General features: G+C 45.7%; 2 protein-coding genes across 2 annotated transcripts; both read right to left on the bottom strand.

Moving 5' to 3' along the window:
- Positions 1-279: 279 nt before the first annotated feature.
- LOC129351645 (zinc finger protein 865-like) lies at positions 280-8,115 on the bottom strand. The gene is made up of 7 exons (XM_055020594.1): positions 8,053-8,115; positions 6,548-7,475; positions 5,226-5,282; positions 3,024-3,359; positions 2,012-2,112; positions 1,538-1,625; positions 280-1,471 (listed from the first exon to the last, which is right to left on the bottom strand). The coding sequence occupies exons 2-7, from the start codon at positions 7,455-7,457 to the stop codon at positions 504-506; spliced, it is 2,460 nt and encodes an 819-aa protein (XP_054876569.1). The 5' UTR covers positions 7,458-7,475; positions 8,053-8,115; the 3' UTR covers positions 280-503.
- A 2,474-nt stretch (positions 8,116-10,589) lies between these two features.
- Positions 10,590-15,014, bottom strand: LOC129351731 (zinc finger protein 316-like). The gene is made up of 4 exons (XM_055020647.1): positions 14,619-15,014; positions 13,303-13,376; positions 13,116-13,227; positions 10,590-12,657 (listed from the first exon to the last, which is right to left on the bottom strand). The coding sequence occupies exons 1-4, from the start codon at positions 14,848-14,850 to the stop codon at positions 11,960-11,962; spliced, it is 1,116 nt and encodes a 371-aa protein (XP_054876622.1). The 5' UTR covers positions 14,851-15,014; the 3' UTR covers positions 10,590-11,959.
- Between the last annotated feature and the right edge of the window lie 73 nt (positions 15,015-15,087).

Here is a 15,087-nt window from a genome sequence, read left to right as displayed (position 1 = left end):
AACCAGAAAAAAAGACGTTTTTAACTCTGAACAAAACATTTCTCCATCATGTGTAACTAGCCGGTTCTCCTCAGAACAGAACCGGGTCGGATGAGAACCCGCCGCTTTCAGTCAAACTGAGGATGAAGAGCAGCAGCTCTGAGGAGGAAGATGCTGCTGCTTTTAATGTCTGAAGCGTCACAGTGGATTTAAAACTCATCCTGTGACCAAAACGTCCGACTTTACGGAATCGATCCTGTAACCTGCTGAGTTTTCTCCGTCTGCGGTTCTCCAGGTTCTCCGGGTTCTCCGGGTTTCCTCTGGACCAGTTAAAGGAACTCATGACTCAAAATCCACGTTCAGTCTTTAAACAGCTGCTGTGTTCTTGGCGTCTCTAGGAGAGCAGAACAAACGTCCTCTATGTGGGACAGTAGAAGCCCAACAGCTGTGATGTAAGCGCCAACCAGGAAAAAAGGAAAACAGCAGTAGTTTTATCAGCTGTTTCTGCCAAAATATGACAGAATTTAAAAAATGTACACAAAAATGTCACAATTTGCACAGAAACAGTTTCCACATTTAGTGGGAGGATCCTGATGATCCTGATGATCCGGACCGCCAACAGGAAGTCCAACAGGAAGTCTTCCTGTGGCTCTGATCCGTCCAGGAGGAAGCGTCAGAGCCGCTACAGGAAGCGACGCTGACGGCCGACAGCTGGTCTGAAATTGCAGCTGAGGGACGCAGCGTCTGCTGACGGTCGTCACGGTAATGCGGCGGGGAAGCACTTGTCCCCGGCGTGCATGGCGACGTGTCTCCTCAGGTGGCCGGCGGAGGTGAAGGCCTTCCCGCAGACGGAGCAGCGGAACTGGCCGCAGTCCGTGTGGACGGCCATGTGGACCTTCAGCGAGCCGGACTGGGCGAAGCGCTTCCCGCAGTGGACGCAGCCGTAGCGTTTCTCCCGTGTGGACGCTCTGGTGGCGCTTCAGGTTGCTGGAGTCGGAGAAGCGTTTCCCGCACAGCGCGCAGACGTACGGCTTCTCGCCCGTGTGAACCCGCATGTGGGTCTTCAGGTTCTTCAGGCAGGCCAGGCTTTTCCCGCAGAAGCTGCAGGTGAACGTCTTCCCTGTGGCGCCGCCGCCGCTCTGCGGCCGCCAGCCGTCCCTCTGTGGCGCCCCCTGCTGCCGCCGCTGCCCCGCTGCAGACAGACTCGCCTCGCTGTGGCTGAAGCCGCTTCCTGAATCGGCTGAAGCGTTTCTGCCGGGAACAAACCCGGAGGAGCCGCCGGGTTCTGCTGCTGCAGCACGGGAGGCTTGCTGCAGCATCATGCAGTCGTAGCCGCTGGCTTCTGGCCTCTGATTGGTCTGCTGGGTGGAGGTGGAGTTCACCTCCGTGCTGGTCCAAGAGACGCCGCCGTCTGCGCTGCTCTCTTCCTGTTTGACCAGCGAGGACGAAGCTTCTGCCTCGGGCTGATCCTCAGAACCGCCACAGAACCGACCTGGAGGCGAAACCAGACTCAGTCCACCTGCAGGTTAACAACAGGAAGGCCAACAGGAAGGCTTACCATGAGGGTCGGACTGGGACCAGGACTCTTCCTCCTCTTCCTCCTCATCCTCCACCTTGATCACCACTGTGGCCTCGGCTGCAGCTGCCTGGAAACAAGGCGCATTGTTCAACAAAAACTGAACAAAGGTTTAAATCGGTTTCTTCTGCTGAGTTTTCATGACCGCGTCGTGTAAACACAATTACAAAACTTTATTTCTGAATTCTGCACCTAAAGTATGAAAAAACTAGAACAATTTCTATAAATAATAGAAACTAAACAGTATTTAAATAATTAAAACTAAATTAAACAGTCGCAGTGAAATAAAACTACTGATGCTGATGCAGCAGCAGATGCGGCTGCTGATGCAGCAGCAGATGCGGTGCTGATGCAGCAGCAGATGCGGCTGCTGATGCAGCAGCAGATGCGGCTGCTGATGCGGCTGCTGATGCAGCAGCAGATGCGGCTGCTGATGCAGCAGCAGATGCGGCTCACCATCTGTCCTGTAGCTTCTGGTTCCGGTTCTGGTGGTGGGCGGGTCTCTCTGCACTGAGAAGTCTGCTGATTGGATGACAGAGACAGCTCTGCTGCAACTTCTGGAGAAGCAAAAACAATGATTGGATTTTGAGCTCAGATCTGCACTTTGACTAGGCCATTGAAAAACACTGGTTCTTATTCTCCAAGTCCTTGGTGCATTCTGAAAGTGGATTAAAATAAAGTGAAATGATTATAGGCTTGATGAAATACGAATTTCTGCCATTTAGTTTTTATTACTTTTGAAAATATAAAATTCTGACTGTGTATCAAATGTTTATTGAATTTTAATATCTGTTGGTCGGTTTCCAGCCTTGGTTTTAACGGAGCCATTAGATTCAATTCTGACAAAACTGTTGAACTTTCAGTCACTAGAGCCGAGTGTCTGATTTTATCCAGGTTAAAATCTGCAGAATATTCAATCACAGCATAACGGCATGCATTTGATTTTCTGTGTCCAAAACAACCATTGCTAAGATGCTAACTAGCAGAGCGAGGATATTTAACTAGTCCTGATTCTCTAATGCAGGTCAGCTGGTGAGACTGGAACCAGCAGAACCTCCAAACTGGTCTGATAGAAAACTGATGCAGTCTGAGCTTCTCTCTCTCTCACACACACACCCTGACACACACACTCTAACTGGAGCATTTATTACTGGGGGAATTATTCAATCTTTGCATTTCAACAGACCAAGTGCAGATTAGTTTTGGAAATGTAAAAATGAGAATATTCTTAAAATCTTTCACTCAAATGTTCAGTTTATTTCTAGAATATCTGAGATCAAATTTCAACTTTATATTATCACTATTATAAAATATCTGGTTAAACTTTTTGTTATTTTGCTGAAATGTTTCTGTCTGCAAAAGCCCTTTTAGATAAACTACGGAATATCCCTTTAGTCCAAATCAGACGCCAACTTCACCCTGGTTTAATGGCTGTGAATGTGAAGTAAATCTGGATCCTAAAGGTCACCTGTCAGTGTCACGCTCCTCCTCGGCTCGTGCACGCGCTGGCTGGCGCGCGGGCGGCCGCTCGCGGCGTACAGCAGCGCGGCGCCGCTGCCGCTCGCGGCGGCTCTGAGCGCGGCAGAGCGCGCCGCCCGCAGCTCCAGGAGCCGCAGTTTCCTCCGCAGAACCTCGTTCTCTTTGCGGCTGCGGCTGATCTCCAGCTGCAGCACCGCGTAGCCGCTGTCCACCAGCTCGCAGATCTCCGCCACCGCCGTGTTGGCCAGAACCCTCCATGATGGAGGCGAGCTGCGAGTGAAACGCGGCGGACGGAGACATTTTCCTGCTGGTCCGAGCGGAACCGCTGAAGGCGGTCAGAACCTACAGAACCTCTGGAGAACCTCTGGAGAACCTCTGTTTACTCGCCCGAGGCCTCAACACGACAGGAACGGAAACAAAACTCAGGACGCATGCGCAAAGTGCTCACACGTTTCCTGGAGTTACCAAAATAAAAGCCGTTAATAAATTCAGGGATTTAAAAGTTCAGGAAATATCATTTTAGAACCTTTATGTGAAAAAAATGGTTTTGTTTAACAATTAAGGAAAAAACATGGTTTCATAAAATTAGGTTAATCTTGTTGGTCTTATTTGTCTTCACTGTTTATAAATCCTGCAGCAGTTTTACTATTGATGTCACTGATGATAAATCTACTGATGATAAAGCTAATGATGATAAATCTAATGATGATAAAACTAATCTAGTAGTTTTAGACATTTAAACTTTGTTTTGCTCTGCAGCAGTTAGTTTTTACTGTTAATATCATTTTGTATTCAGAATGAACTTTGACCCCTCGGAGTCTGACAGCTTCAGGTTGATGATTTCATCCCGTAGGATCTTTCTGGTGTTGAGGAACTCATCCTGACTGGGCCGGAGTCAGGGTGGCCGTTAGGGCAGCAGCCCAGGGCTGCAGCCGTTGGGGCGCCCCAAAGACTTTTATTGTCATTTTTATAAAAAAATGTGGGATTTTTATGAACATAACAATACTCAAAGTATCAAACGAAATTATTTTTTTAACAAAATGGAGCTACTGCTCAGAGGACTTATGTAAGCTATAATACATCAATACATTTATAAAACTATTATATAAGCATCTTTTTTTTCTGTAGTGGACATGGAACCAAAATGTTTCTAGATAAATTACGGCTCCAAACCCAGGAGCAGATCATCTGTGGACTCACCTGAACAGGTTTAGGACAAGAACCTGAAGGACTGAAGAGTTTTTAGAACATTTCCAGAAAAAGCAAAGAAAAATCGTAAAGAATTAAATCAAATCTGGATCTAAACTGAAACAAAAACTGATTAAAACACAGCAGACAGGATGCGTACAAAAGGCAATTATTTTAATATTTCAGGAACAAAACATTCAAACAGCAGGAAAATAGACAAACACAGTTTATTGGAGCCTCTAGTGGTCAGGAGTGGTACTGCATGCTGGTGGCTATTAGTCTGTGGGAAAGTATTAGTTTTATGATGAAGTATTATCTAAAAGGGCTTTTGCAGACAGAAGTATTCCCTTTTATTCCAGAATAAAAGGGAAATAAAAAAATTCATCATAAATACCTGGAATGTCTGAAATCCTTAAATTTCATGGATTAAGCAGTTATAATTTCCTCCCGCTCTAATCTGTCTGTTTCCATCTCATAACGTTTTGCATCATTTAGAAAATGCTACAGAGCTTCATTAAAACCTGAAAATTGAACTTTTGAACTTATTTCAATTTGAAAATTGAAATAAGTGGTTTTACACAAACAGCAGAAAACAACAGAACCGTTTAAAATAAGAATCTCGTTTCTCGCTGTAAGGACATAAAACTTCTCATTGAAACAAGAAAGTTTTTCATTACGAGACGTTTTTGTTTATCTGTTTCCATCTGTAACAAGAAACTGATTAAAACTGAGTTTGAGTTTTATCTCCTAAGAAAGAAAATTGACAAGATGAAACTCATCTCTTTACAACAAACTGATATTAATCTGGCTTTTATCGTTAAACGAGTTTCTGACGAGTTTTATGACTAATTTTAATTAAATTGCTCCTCTGACTTCTGAGAACATAAGGAGTTTCCTCTGATTCTTTCAACGTTTCTCCTACATTGAAAAAAACATTTAAAACTTTAATTTGTTACAAGTAGAGGTTTACTGATCAATCAGCCACCGATCGCCTGTATCTCACTTCGCAGCCTGTTCAGCTCATCTCCTCTTTCCTTCACTGCAAACGCAGCAACAAATCCTGAGCAAACAGAGGAACCAGGAAGGTCAGAGTGAACGGGGAACGTTTGAGTGTTGACAGAAAATACCTGGACTGACGCGTCAAAATGCATCAATAATACATGACATTTAAAAAACAAGCACTGGACTCAGTTTGGACATCCGGAGCGACCAGGCAGCAGGTGAAGCAGCTGCCACAGCCGGCATGACGTCAGAACGCCGAACAATCAACCCGAGAAATGACTGGAGTCCAGATCTGGAGGTGAAAGACGCTGCTCTGGGGGGCGACTTAAAAAAGATTTGAATTAACTTTAGCTACGTCCCAACATGAGACAGAAGATCTGTGAGAAAAATAAATCAATCTCCTGCAACTCCTCCCGGTCAGAAACAACCAATCAGAGCCAGGATACTCGGCTAGCCAATCAGAACCAGATTTACTGTTAAATATTATTTTATTGATCGCAGGTTGATCAGTTTTGACTGAATAGCTGTTGTATTTTGCATGTTTTATGTCTGAATGAGGTGAACTTATTGCCAGATCATTTTTCCATTTTGCCAGATCTCATAGTAGCATTAATACCAAAATGAACAGCCAATCAGATGATCCTCAGTGATCGGACCTCAGAGGTGATCAGAACTGGAATCAAAGAACCAGAACGGAGCATCGCTAGTTACAAATAATCATTAAGTTTATGAAATAGTCGTGTTAATCAAATGTTAACATTGCTAATGCTAATAAATCAAGTTTGACAATCATTTCAAATGCATGTAACAAATTAACTACAGTTTTTAAATTGGAGCTCCAAAGCTGTGTTGAGATGGTTTAAAATTACAATCTCATATTTAGGTTTCAAAGAAAAATAAATCTGATTATGTTTTGAACCTTAAACAGATACCGCTCTGACCGTTTAACGCTTCGCTACAAAGGAAAAGATTTACAACAAAGTTCTGGAGGAACCATTGGGGCCCAGTTCAGCCTGGTTCGGCTCTGTTGTTGGTTCCAGTTGGGCTCAGTTGTGGGTTCCAGTTGGGCTCAGTTGTTGGTTCCAGTTGGGCTCAGTTGTTGGTTCCAGTTGGGCTCAGTTGTTGGTTCCAGTTGGGCTCAGTTGTTGGTTCCAGTTGGGCTCAGTTGTTGGGTCCAGTTGGGCTCAGTTGTTGGTTCCAGTTGAGCTCAGTTGTTGGTTCCAGTTGGGCTCAGTTGTTGGGTCCAGTTGGGCTCAGTTGTTGGGTCCAGTTTGGGCTCAGTTGTTGGGTCCAGTTGAGCTCAGTTGTTGGGTCCAGTTGGACCCGGTTCAGGCCGTTTGGGCCCAGCGGTTGGGCCCGTTTGGACCCAGCTGTTGGGGTGGCACTTCTTCATGTGCAGCTTGAGGCTGTACTTGACCATGAAGCTGCGGGAGCAGAGCGAACAGCCGTACGGTCTCTCCCCCGTGTGAACGTTCAGGTGCGACCTCAGGTGGGCCGACTGCGTGAACTTCTTGCCGCACTGGTCGCAGGTGAACGGCCGCTCGCCCGTGTGGATGCGGGTGTGGACCTCCAGGTTCTGCGCCGTGGCGTAGGTCTTGTTGCAAATGGAGCAGACGAAGCGCTTCCTGTGGGAGTCGTCGTCCGGATCCGCGGCGGAGAGCTGCTGACCCGGCGAGGATCCGTACAGCCCGAAGTTCAGCATGCCGCCGCGGCCGTTTTCAAACTCGAAGGCGGCGCCGCCGTGGTCGTCTGCGGAGCCGGCGATGCCGACCAGCTTCAGGCTGAACACGTCGCCCTCCAGGTTCTCGTCGGGGCAGAACTGGGCGAACGCCATGGAGCCTTTGGGCTGTTTGGACCAGGACGGGTCCAGGTTCAGGTCCAGGTCGGCCCGGTTGGAGGGAGACGGGGCCTCCATCAGGGCGGCACTGCTGAAGAACAGCTGCCTGCTGGGGCCCGGCGGCGCCAGGGAGCAGTCCTGGACCAGCTGGACGTCCGGGTAGGAGCAGTCCGAGGCGTCCGCCTTCAGCTGGACGTTGTCCGGCGCCGAGCCGCCCGGGTCGCTGCGGGGCGAGTCCAGGCTGTAGACCGGGACGTTCTGTTGTGATCCGGCCGACAGTTTGGATGACTTCGGCGCCGACGGGTCGCCGTATATGTACGGCCGGCTGCGGCGGCGGCCGCCGCCGGACGGACCGAGCCGAGGAGGCGGCTTCGCTGGCGGCTGCCACTCCGCCATCCTGGCGCCGCTGTTCTCCTGGACAGAGAGGAAAAATGTGGAGCGTTACAGATCATCCAGAGATTTAAAGGGCCAGTACAATAGAAAAAATCTGTCTCTTTAAAAGTTCCTCCTCTTTCTGAAACTCCTTCCAGGAAATCATGACATGAAATGAAGCTGACTTCAGGAGTTAAAACCAAATAATGTTACTTAAGTCGGCATTGAGACACAGGACGATTCCCTCAACTTCTGATTTTCTAGTTCAGCCTTTTTTCACCTCAGAGTTTCTGGTGGTTTCTGTCACTTTCTGTCACTTTTCTGCTGCTGGAAAAATCCATTTAAACTTGTGACTATAATGTGACTGTCGCTGTCTGACGGTCCTCTGGATGCTTGGTGGAGATTTAAAACCTGCTAGAATCCATCAGGATTATGGGAAATGTAGGCAATCTGTACGCCTGGCTATGAAATCTCAAAGTATGATGAAGCAGTTTTGTCTTCATAAATTGTTACAATAAAAAGGATTTGGTGAAGTGAACTAGTTTGGAAATCTAAAACAAAGATGAATCAATAATTATCCAAATGTTGGTATCACGCAGCAGCAGAACAATCTGCTCACCGACGTCAATGCTGTGGAACCCGTCCGAGTCTTCGTCTTTAATCAGAACCACATCCAGGACCTGGAGGAAGCCACAACATTCTGATCAGAGCAGAATCAGCCATGCAGGATATCAGCTGATGTCTGCGTTGACACTCTGAACAAGTCAAAGAGCTGCAGTTGTTTTTCATCACTTCATCCGTTAAAGATCAGTTCCCCCAGATTAGGAGCTAATTAACTTCACAAAGCCGCTTCCAGCGTCGACCAGAGAGGAAATAATCAGCAGTTTCATCTCACCAACATGTCTGCCGGTACGGAAGCCTGGAGCCGCCAGAGTGGGACTGAATTCAGGAGCAGGATCTCGTTAAAACTTGAAAGTTATCTTGTCAGAACCGGAAAACTTTCTCATTTTAACAAGATATAGAAAAAAAAAGTTTTTCTGACAGATTGCATCTTCCCTCTGACTCTCCGTTTTCTTCCAGACGGCACTCGAACGCCCCACGAGGTTCTGCAGTTTCACGTTACGACCTTTCTCGTTTTAACCAGAATATGTTCTGGTTTTAATGAGATATAAATCTTGTTATAACGAGAGAGTCTCCGGTTTTAACGAGATTCTGCTCCTGTGTTTACGTCCTGCAGTGAAACACCTCCGTGTGCATGAGGACGGTTTTCTTCCAGTCTGGAGATTTGCCTCCAAACGCAGCAACATGATGATAAATATCCATTAAAACTGGAGACGGGCTTCACATCACCTTCATTTTCATGTAAAAATCATTTTCTGAACATTTCCCATATTCTCATTTTTATTTTCCATTTGGAACCAAAATGAAAACAAATATTTCTTCTTTATTCTCTTTGAGATCAACAATATTTTATTCAGTAATGATCTCAAATCACAAAGCAGTATCCATGGATCTAAGCTTTTTATGCAAATGAGTGGTCCCTTAATTAAATGTTGACGTTTATGATTCAAAATTAAGATTCTTTGTTTTACCAGCTGGGAGGAAAATACCAACCCAAAATGAAATATGGATCAAGAGATACTGCAGTATTTCAAGTGTTTAATCTCCTATTCTTTGTCCCGATGGTTTTCTGAAGATAATGAGTTGATTTCAGGTTCTCAAAATGGGTAATTAATTCATTATCTTCAGGAAACCATAGGGAAAAAGTGCCTCCATATATAAACGAGTTGTTTTCTAAAGGCTTACTGTAGATGGGAAAATACAAGAGGAAATTTCACTCCAAAAGTTTTCTGGAATTTTCTAGAAAAATGTATAATTTTGTTTGTTTCAAAAGTCGACCATTTGTTTGAAAAAACTTTGATTAAATGCTGAAATTTTCAACAATAATCTTGGGATTATTTTCACCTTGAAACTCAGAAAATTTCTAAAGTCTCAAAATGTCGAGATTGTAGGAAATTTCCAAGAACTGTAGAAAAACAGGAAGAGAAAAATGTTTTTATCGACCTGCAGGAGCAGGCCGTAATTACTGAGTGATAATTAGTGATTGATTATCACTAATAATTAGTTATTACTAATTACTAGTGATAACCAATCACTAATTATTGAGTAATACCCTGACCTCTGCTGTCTCTGTGGTTAATAATCTGTGTGCGGTCAGAACCGGTACCTCCTCCCGCTCCACCCCCGCGGATCCTCCGTCCCCTCCGGATCCTCCTCCGGATTCCCGCGCGGCGTCTTCCCGCTGCCTGTCCCGCTGTCTCTGCGCTGTTTCCGGTGGGACGGCCGCCTTCGTCGCCTCGGTCTTGTCCTCCGGGGCCTGGCCGTCCCCGCCGCCCGGGACCACGATGGACTCGATGAGGTGCAGCTTCTTGCGCAGGTCGTGGTTCTCCTGGCGGCTGCGGCTGATCTCCAGCCGCAGCCCCGAGTAGCCCTCCTCCACCAGCTCGCAGATCTCCGCCAGCGCCGCCTTGGCCAGCGCTCCCAGCACCGCGGACAGCTGCTCCTGGAGCGCCTTGCTGCTCAGAACCGACATCCCGACCGCTACCGGAACCGGACCCGAACTGGAGCAGCTCCGGACCGAACGGACGAACCAAAGCCGACCTCACAAACCGTCCGGGACACGAGCCTCGCAGAGCTGGAGCTTCCACAGCGGCTAAGACTACAGGAAGTCATGGGTTTCATCGTGACGTCACGTCCGGATAAAGATTCCATTTCAAAGTCACGTTTAGAAACTAAAATGAGTTTTTATTGTTAAACCTTTACTGCGGTATTTTAAATAACCCAATAATTTGGACACTTATAGAGGACCAATGCTGTCGCAAAGTTAATACAGAAACAAATAAATACTCAGATTAAATGTGATTAAATGTACAAAAACACAGTAAATAAATGTTGGTGGTAATTAAATTACAGACCGAAGTAAATCTATTCATGTCTTTTCATCAAGTTACTTTACCGTGGTAATATCTTTATTATCAATAACGTCTTTATAAAGTTTTATTTGTTTTGCTTTGAATATTTTTGTCTGTTTTTTTCTCCCTTTGTATTTTTACCCTTTTCATTTCTCCAATGCTATTTTGCTTTTCTATATGTATTTCTGTTTCTGCTAAAATCCCCAAATATTTGAGACCTCCACTGAAAACCAAGTTTATTTGCATTAATAATCGATAATAATGCATCTTGGCATCACTGTGCACCAAAGGATAACATTTACAGTCTGCCTAAACTACAGATAACTAAATGTCTGTAAAAAAAATTAATTTACTAACGTTGTAATCCACTGTACTAATTGGAAAACTTCACAAATCATTATTACTAAATTAACTTGTCAAATTAAACTAATTGGGATGCATATATAATGTTTAAAGGTTAAAAAAAGAATAAAACCATAAATTTAAAATGAAACTATCTCCACTGAGCCAACAGATTGTAAAATGATCATTAAAAACAATAACATCTTTTTAAAGTAGCTCTGATACAATCAACCGATTCGAACTTTTGATAAATGATTTATTTGAGGATTTCACTGCAACTGCAATAAATTACACAAACGGTAAACAGTTTGAATTTATTATTAAAACAGTCAACATAAAGCTCACATCTTCACTTTCACCATCAGTCACATGTTTTTCTTCCAGGTTTGATTATTCCACTCTGCTTTTTTTATCGCAAGCGTAAAATTAATAACCTTCCATGATGGGTGGATGTAAACACAGCAGGTTGTTCTTTAGCTTTAATTTTATTGTTTGATTCTATAAGATAAAAAATTAAAATTTAATTTTAGAAAATTAAATTTTAACTGACTGACACCAAACTTCAGCGCCACTCATGCAGCCTCTAAAGACAAAACTATGTTGCTACTGGAATGTCTTCCTGTTTAAAAGTTAAAAAAAAGTGAAAGAGAAGGCAGAGAGAAGAAATCTGAGCAGCTTTTCCACTGAAATGTCTGGATGAACAGAAAAAGTCATGGAACTGCTGGAGGTTCTGGTCCATCAGCAGAGCCGGCCCAAGGCATACGCAAGTTTAAGCAGCAGCTTAGAGCCGCCACACAACCTGTTGTAGAAATGGGATTTCTTCCTCCTGATGGCTGCTGCCACTGTTGGGAAATATAACATCTCAAACTTGTTCACTGTAAATAGTGTTTAAATTGTGTTTAAAACTGTAAATTTAGTGTTTATCAGCTGATGCTACTTTCAAATGGTGAGAACAATATGGCACACTTAAATCCCACTCAGCATTTTAAAATGAAATAATTTTAGTTTATGACTTCTGTAATTTTAAAATTAACAGCCAAAATAACACTGCTAAGCTAGTAGCAAATGTTGCTAATGCAGGTTCGTTACATACAGAGCAGATCAGGAATGAAGAATCTGGTGTTGACATGTATGGAAATCTGCTTTGGGTCCCAAAAGGCTTGGGCCGGCCCTGTCAGCGGGTCAGCGGGTCTGGGCTCGGCTCTGGCCCAGTCAAAGCGGCACCATGTGATGTTTCTGCTGGTGGATCCGCAGGTTCTGCTTGGCCGCGAAGCATTTCCCGCAGTGCTCGCAGGAGAAGGGTCGCTCCCCCGTGTGGACGCTCTGGTGCGTCTTCAGGTGGCCCGACTGCGTGAAGCGCTTCCCGCACTGCGCGCAGCTGTACGGCCTCTCGCCCGTGTGAACGCGGACGTGTGTCTCCAGGCTGCGCGATGATGTGAAGCATTTTCCGCAGTAGTTACAGGCAAATCGCTGGTCCCTGCAGAACCGGCTGAGCTCCAGCGGGTCGAGTCTGGAGCCGCCAAGTGCCAGCAGCATGGAGCGGTGCGGCACCGGCATCATGCCGGGCACGGCCTGGCTGCTCCAGGAGGCGCCGGGGTCCAAATCCACGTCGCAGGGGACGGACCCGACCAGAGCAGAACCCCGCTTCAGGTCTGACAGTCCGGGCAGCGCCGCCGGTCCGTCTCCAGATCCCAGCAGGAAGCCGGTCCTGATGTCCGCTGCAGACAGAGCGCCGCTGTCCGACTCGGAGGCCAGGTCAAAGTCCGCAGAACCGCCCTCAGCGGCGCCGGACGGGCCCGGAGACGGCCGGCCACTGCAGGAGCTGCTCTGGTCCCAACACCGCATGTCAGAGATCTTCCTGCCGGATGGGCCCTCCTGGCCCACAGGGAGGCCCGGGTCCGCCTCCTTACCTGAACATGGATCAGAACCAAGGTTTCACTAACGCTGGCCTAGTCCATACATAGCAGGATATTGAGGAAACTGAACAGATTTATATGCAATTTGGTCTTTCGTCCACAGCAGAACTTTGCTTCTGTTTGGGTTTCTTCTGCTTCTACAAACTGTCCAACTTCTTAAAACAGAACAGAAATCAATCACTCGGCTGGTTTTGGCCGTACATTTGAGCTTCAACACGTTTGGTGCTAACAGGAAGTCGCGGTTCTTTTGATGGATTCTGATTGGCTGTTAGTGTATCGTATTTCAGCGGGTTGGTGTGGATCAACTCTTTCCTGAAACTGATCTCCTGTGTGTGATATTTTTTAAACGATGCGGTGCAGCTATCGTTTTTTTTTCTTATAAAGAAAAACGATACATGTGTCCTAAAGCTGGAATACTTAGAGAAACCCAAATGAACGCGGGTTGGTCTCACCGTCCTCCTGCAGGAGCAGCGGGTCGTCCTTCTCCTCCTCCGTATCCTCTTTGATCACAACGATGTCCTGATCCATTTGGATCGGCTCCTCCGCAGCGGCTGCAGCAGAATCCTGTCAGAAGAAACAACATGGCGGTTTTATATAAATTAGTTCATTAGTGAAGTAAAGTGATGGGGGATGTCTGACCTCTGCAGGAACGGATCCATGTCCTCTGAAGTTGGAGGGTTTTATCTGCTGTAGAGACGCTTCAGCTTCCAACTCTGGGTGGGAAAACAAACACAGATAAAAACAAACCTGTAGGAAAAAATCCAGAAAATGTCCAATATTTACAGGATGAACTGTAAAACAGACAGAAAGAATGAGCTGTTATTTTTAACAATGAGCCTCAACTGAATCAATCAAACCAGTAAAGCACGGTAGAGGCTCCATCATGGTTCAAAACAAAAATATCTGCTTGTGTTGAAATGCGCAGTCAGTCATCTCCACTGCACTGACTCTGAAGAATAAAAATATCAAACTTTTATTTTAGAAGTTTAGTCTTTGGTTTAAAAGCTTTGATATAAAAAGAAAACAATATATTTTTCTAGAAAGAATGTCATTTTCCAGATCAGGATATATGAAACTTTAGGAAGAATTCTCATGTTTTGTTTTTTCCAAATGTTTAACGCCGACAGATTTATAAAAAATAATATCAGAAAACATTGTATTGGCTTTGTGACGCTGGAATAAATCAGTAATGTGTGTAAATGACTTCAGTTTCAAAATCCACATTTTCTATTCTGTCCTCGGAAAGATGGCAGTGTTTACAGTTTACCCCAGTGCTGCCCTTCCCCACCTGCTGCTGAGGAAAGAGGACAGCTACATTTTTTCCTTTCTTGAGGAAATTCTGGCATTTTGGAAATATTTTCACTTGGCAAAAAAAGGAGTATTATCTGACAATGTCTTACAGCTGCTACTTGTTTCATCTTATTTTTTAAATGTATGACTGCAATAGCATCAGATAGGCATAACTGTCATATTTCAAATGAATACAAATTGTTATAGTTGATAGTCCAACACTAAAAATGGGCGATATCTTTAATCTGGGTTGTTGCTCTCTGGTGACACAATAGAATAAAAACATTGAGTATAACTACAGGCAGCAGGTTGGTGGTGGCCGCACTGGGTTCTGCCCAGGACCCCACTCAGCTTTTAACCGGCCCTGGAAACCCATCAGTTGAACTATAACAAAACAAACCCACTACATGCTTTCTCCTGCGTTATAACTGTAAAAACCGGGATGTGTTGTATTTTCTGGTTTTATTAATATGCCGAATTGAAAAGTGCCTCAGATGAAACTCATCCTGCTGAGAATTTCTGCCTGACTTTGTTCCCAGTGGAGCCGAAACCGCTTTATTGCACTTTTCTAATGGAGTTTGGTGGAAACATGAAGCTCTGAGTTCATCATTCACAACCAGTAATAATAATAACAAACAGAACCGGTTCGGTTCCGCTGAGCTCACCGGCCGCAGCCTCCTCCGGCCCGCCGGTCCGGCGGCCGCCCCGGGCGATGATGGACTCGATGAGCTCCAGCTTCGTCCGCAGCGCCTCGTTCTCCTTGCGGCTGCGGGAGATCTCCAGCCGCAGGACGGCGTAGCCGTCATCCACCAGCCCGCAGATCTCCGCCACCGCGGCTCGGGTCAGCGCCTCCATGATGGACGACAGCTGGGACTGGAAGCCCTTCAAGCTGCTCATTGTGGCGGGGAAACGAGCTCAGGTCTCAGCAGCAGCAGCTCCCAAAGGCCGGCAGGCTGAGATCCAGCGACCTGCAGCTTTCTGTGGGCAACTAAACCGGGTCTGGAGCCGAAGAGCGGCTCACCTGCTCGGGAAAACGGCCGGATGCTGCAGATGTTGCTGGAACTTCCTCTGTGTGCGCTGAATTTTCAAAATAAGAGTCAGGGATGCTGTGTTCAATAGCACATTGGAAAATTC

This window comes from Poeciliopsis prolifica, unplaced genomic scaffold (assembly GCF_027474105.1).
Source record: "Poeciliopsis prolifica strain line A6 unplaced genomic scaffold, Auburn_PproV2 SCAFFOLD069, whole genome shotgun sequence".
NCBI classification, from domain to species: Eukaryota; Metazoa; Chordata; class Actinopteri; order Cyprinodontiformes; family Poeciliidae; genus Poeciliopsis; species Poeciliopsis prolifica.
Note: the sequence above shows the minus strand (reverse complement) of the source record. Positions and strands in the feature narration are given on the sequence as shown.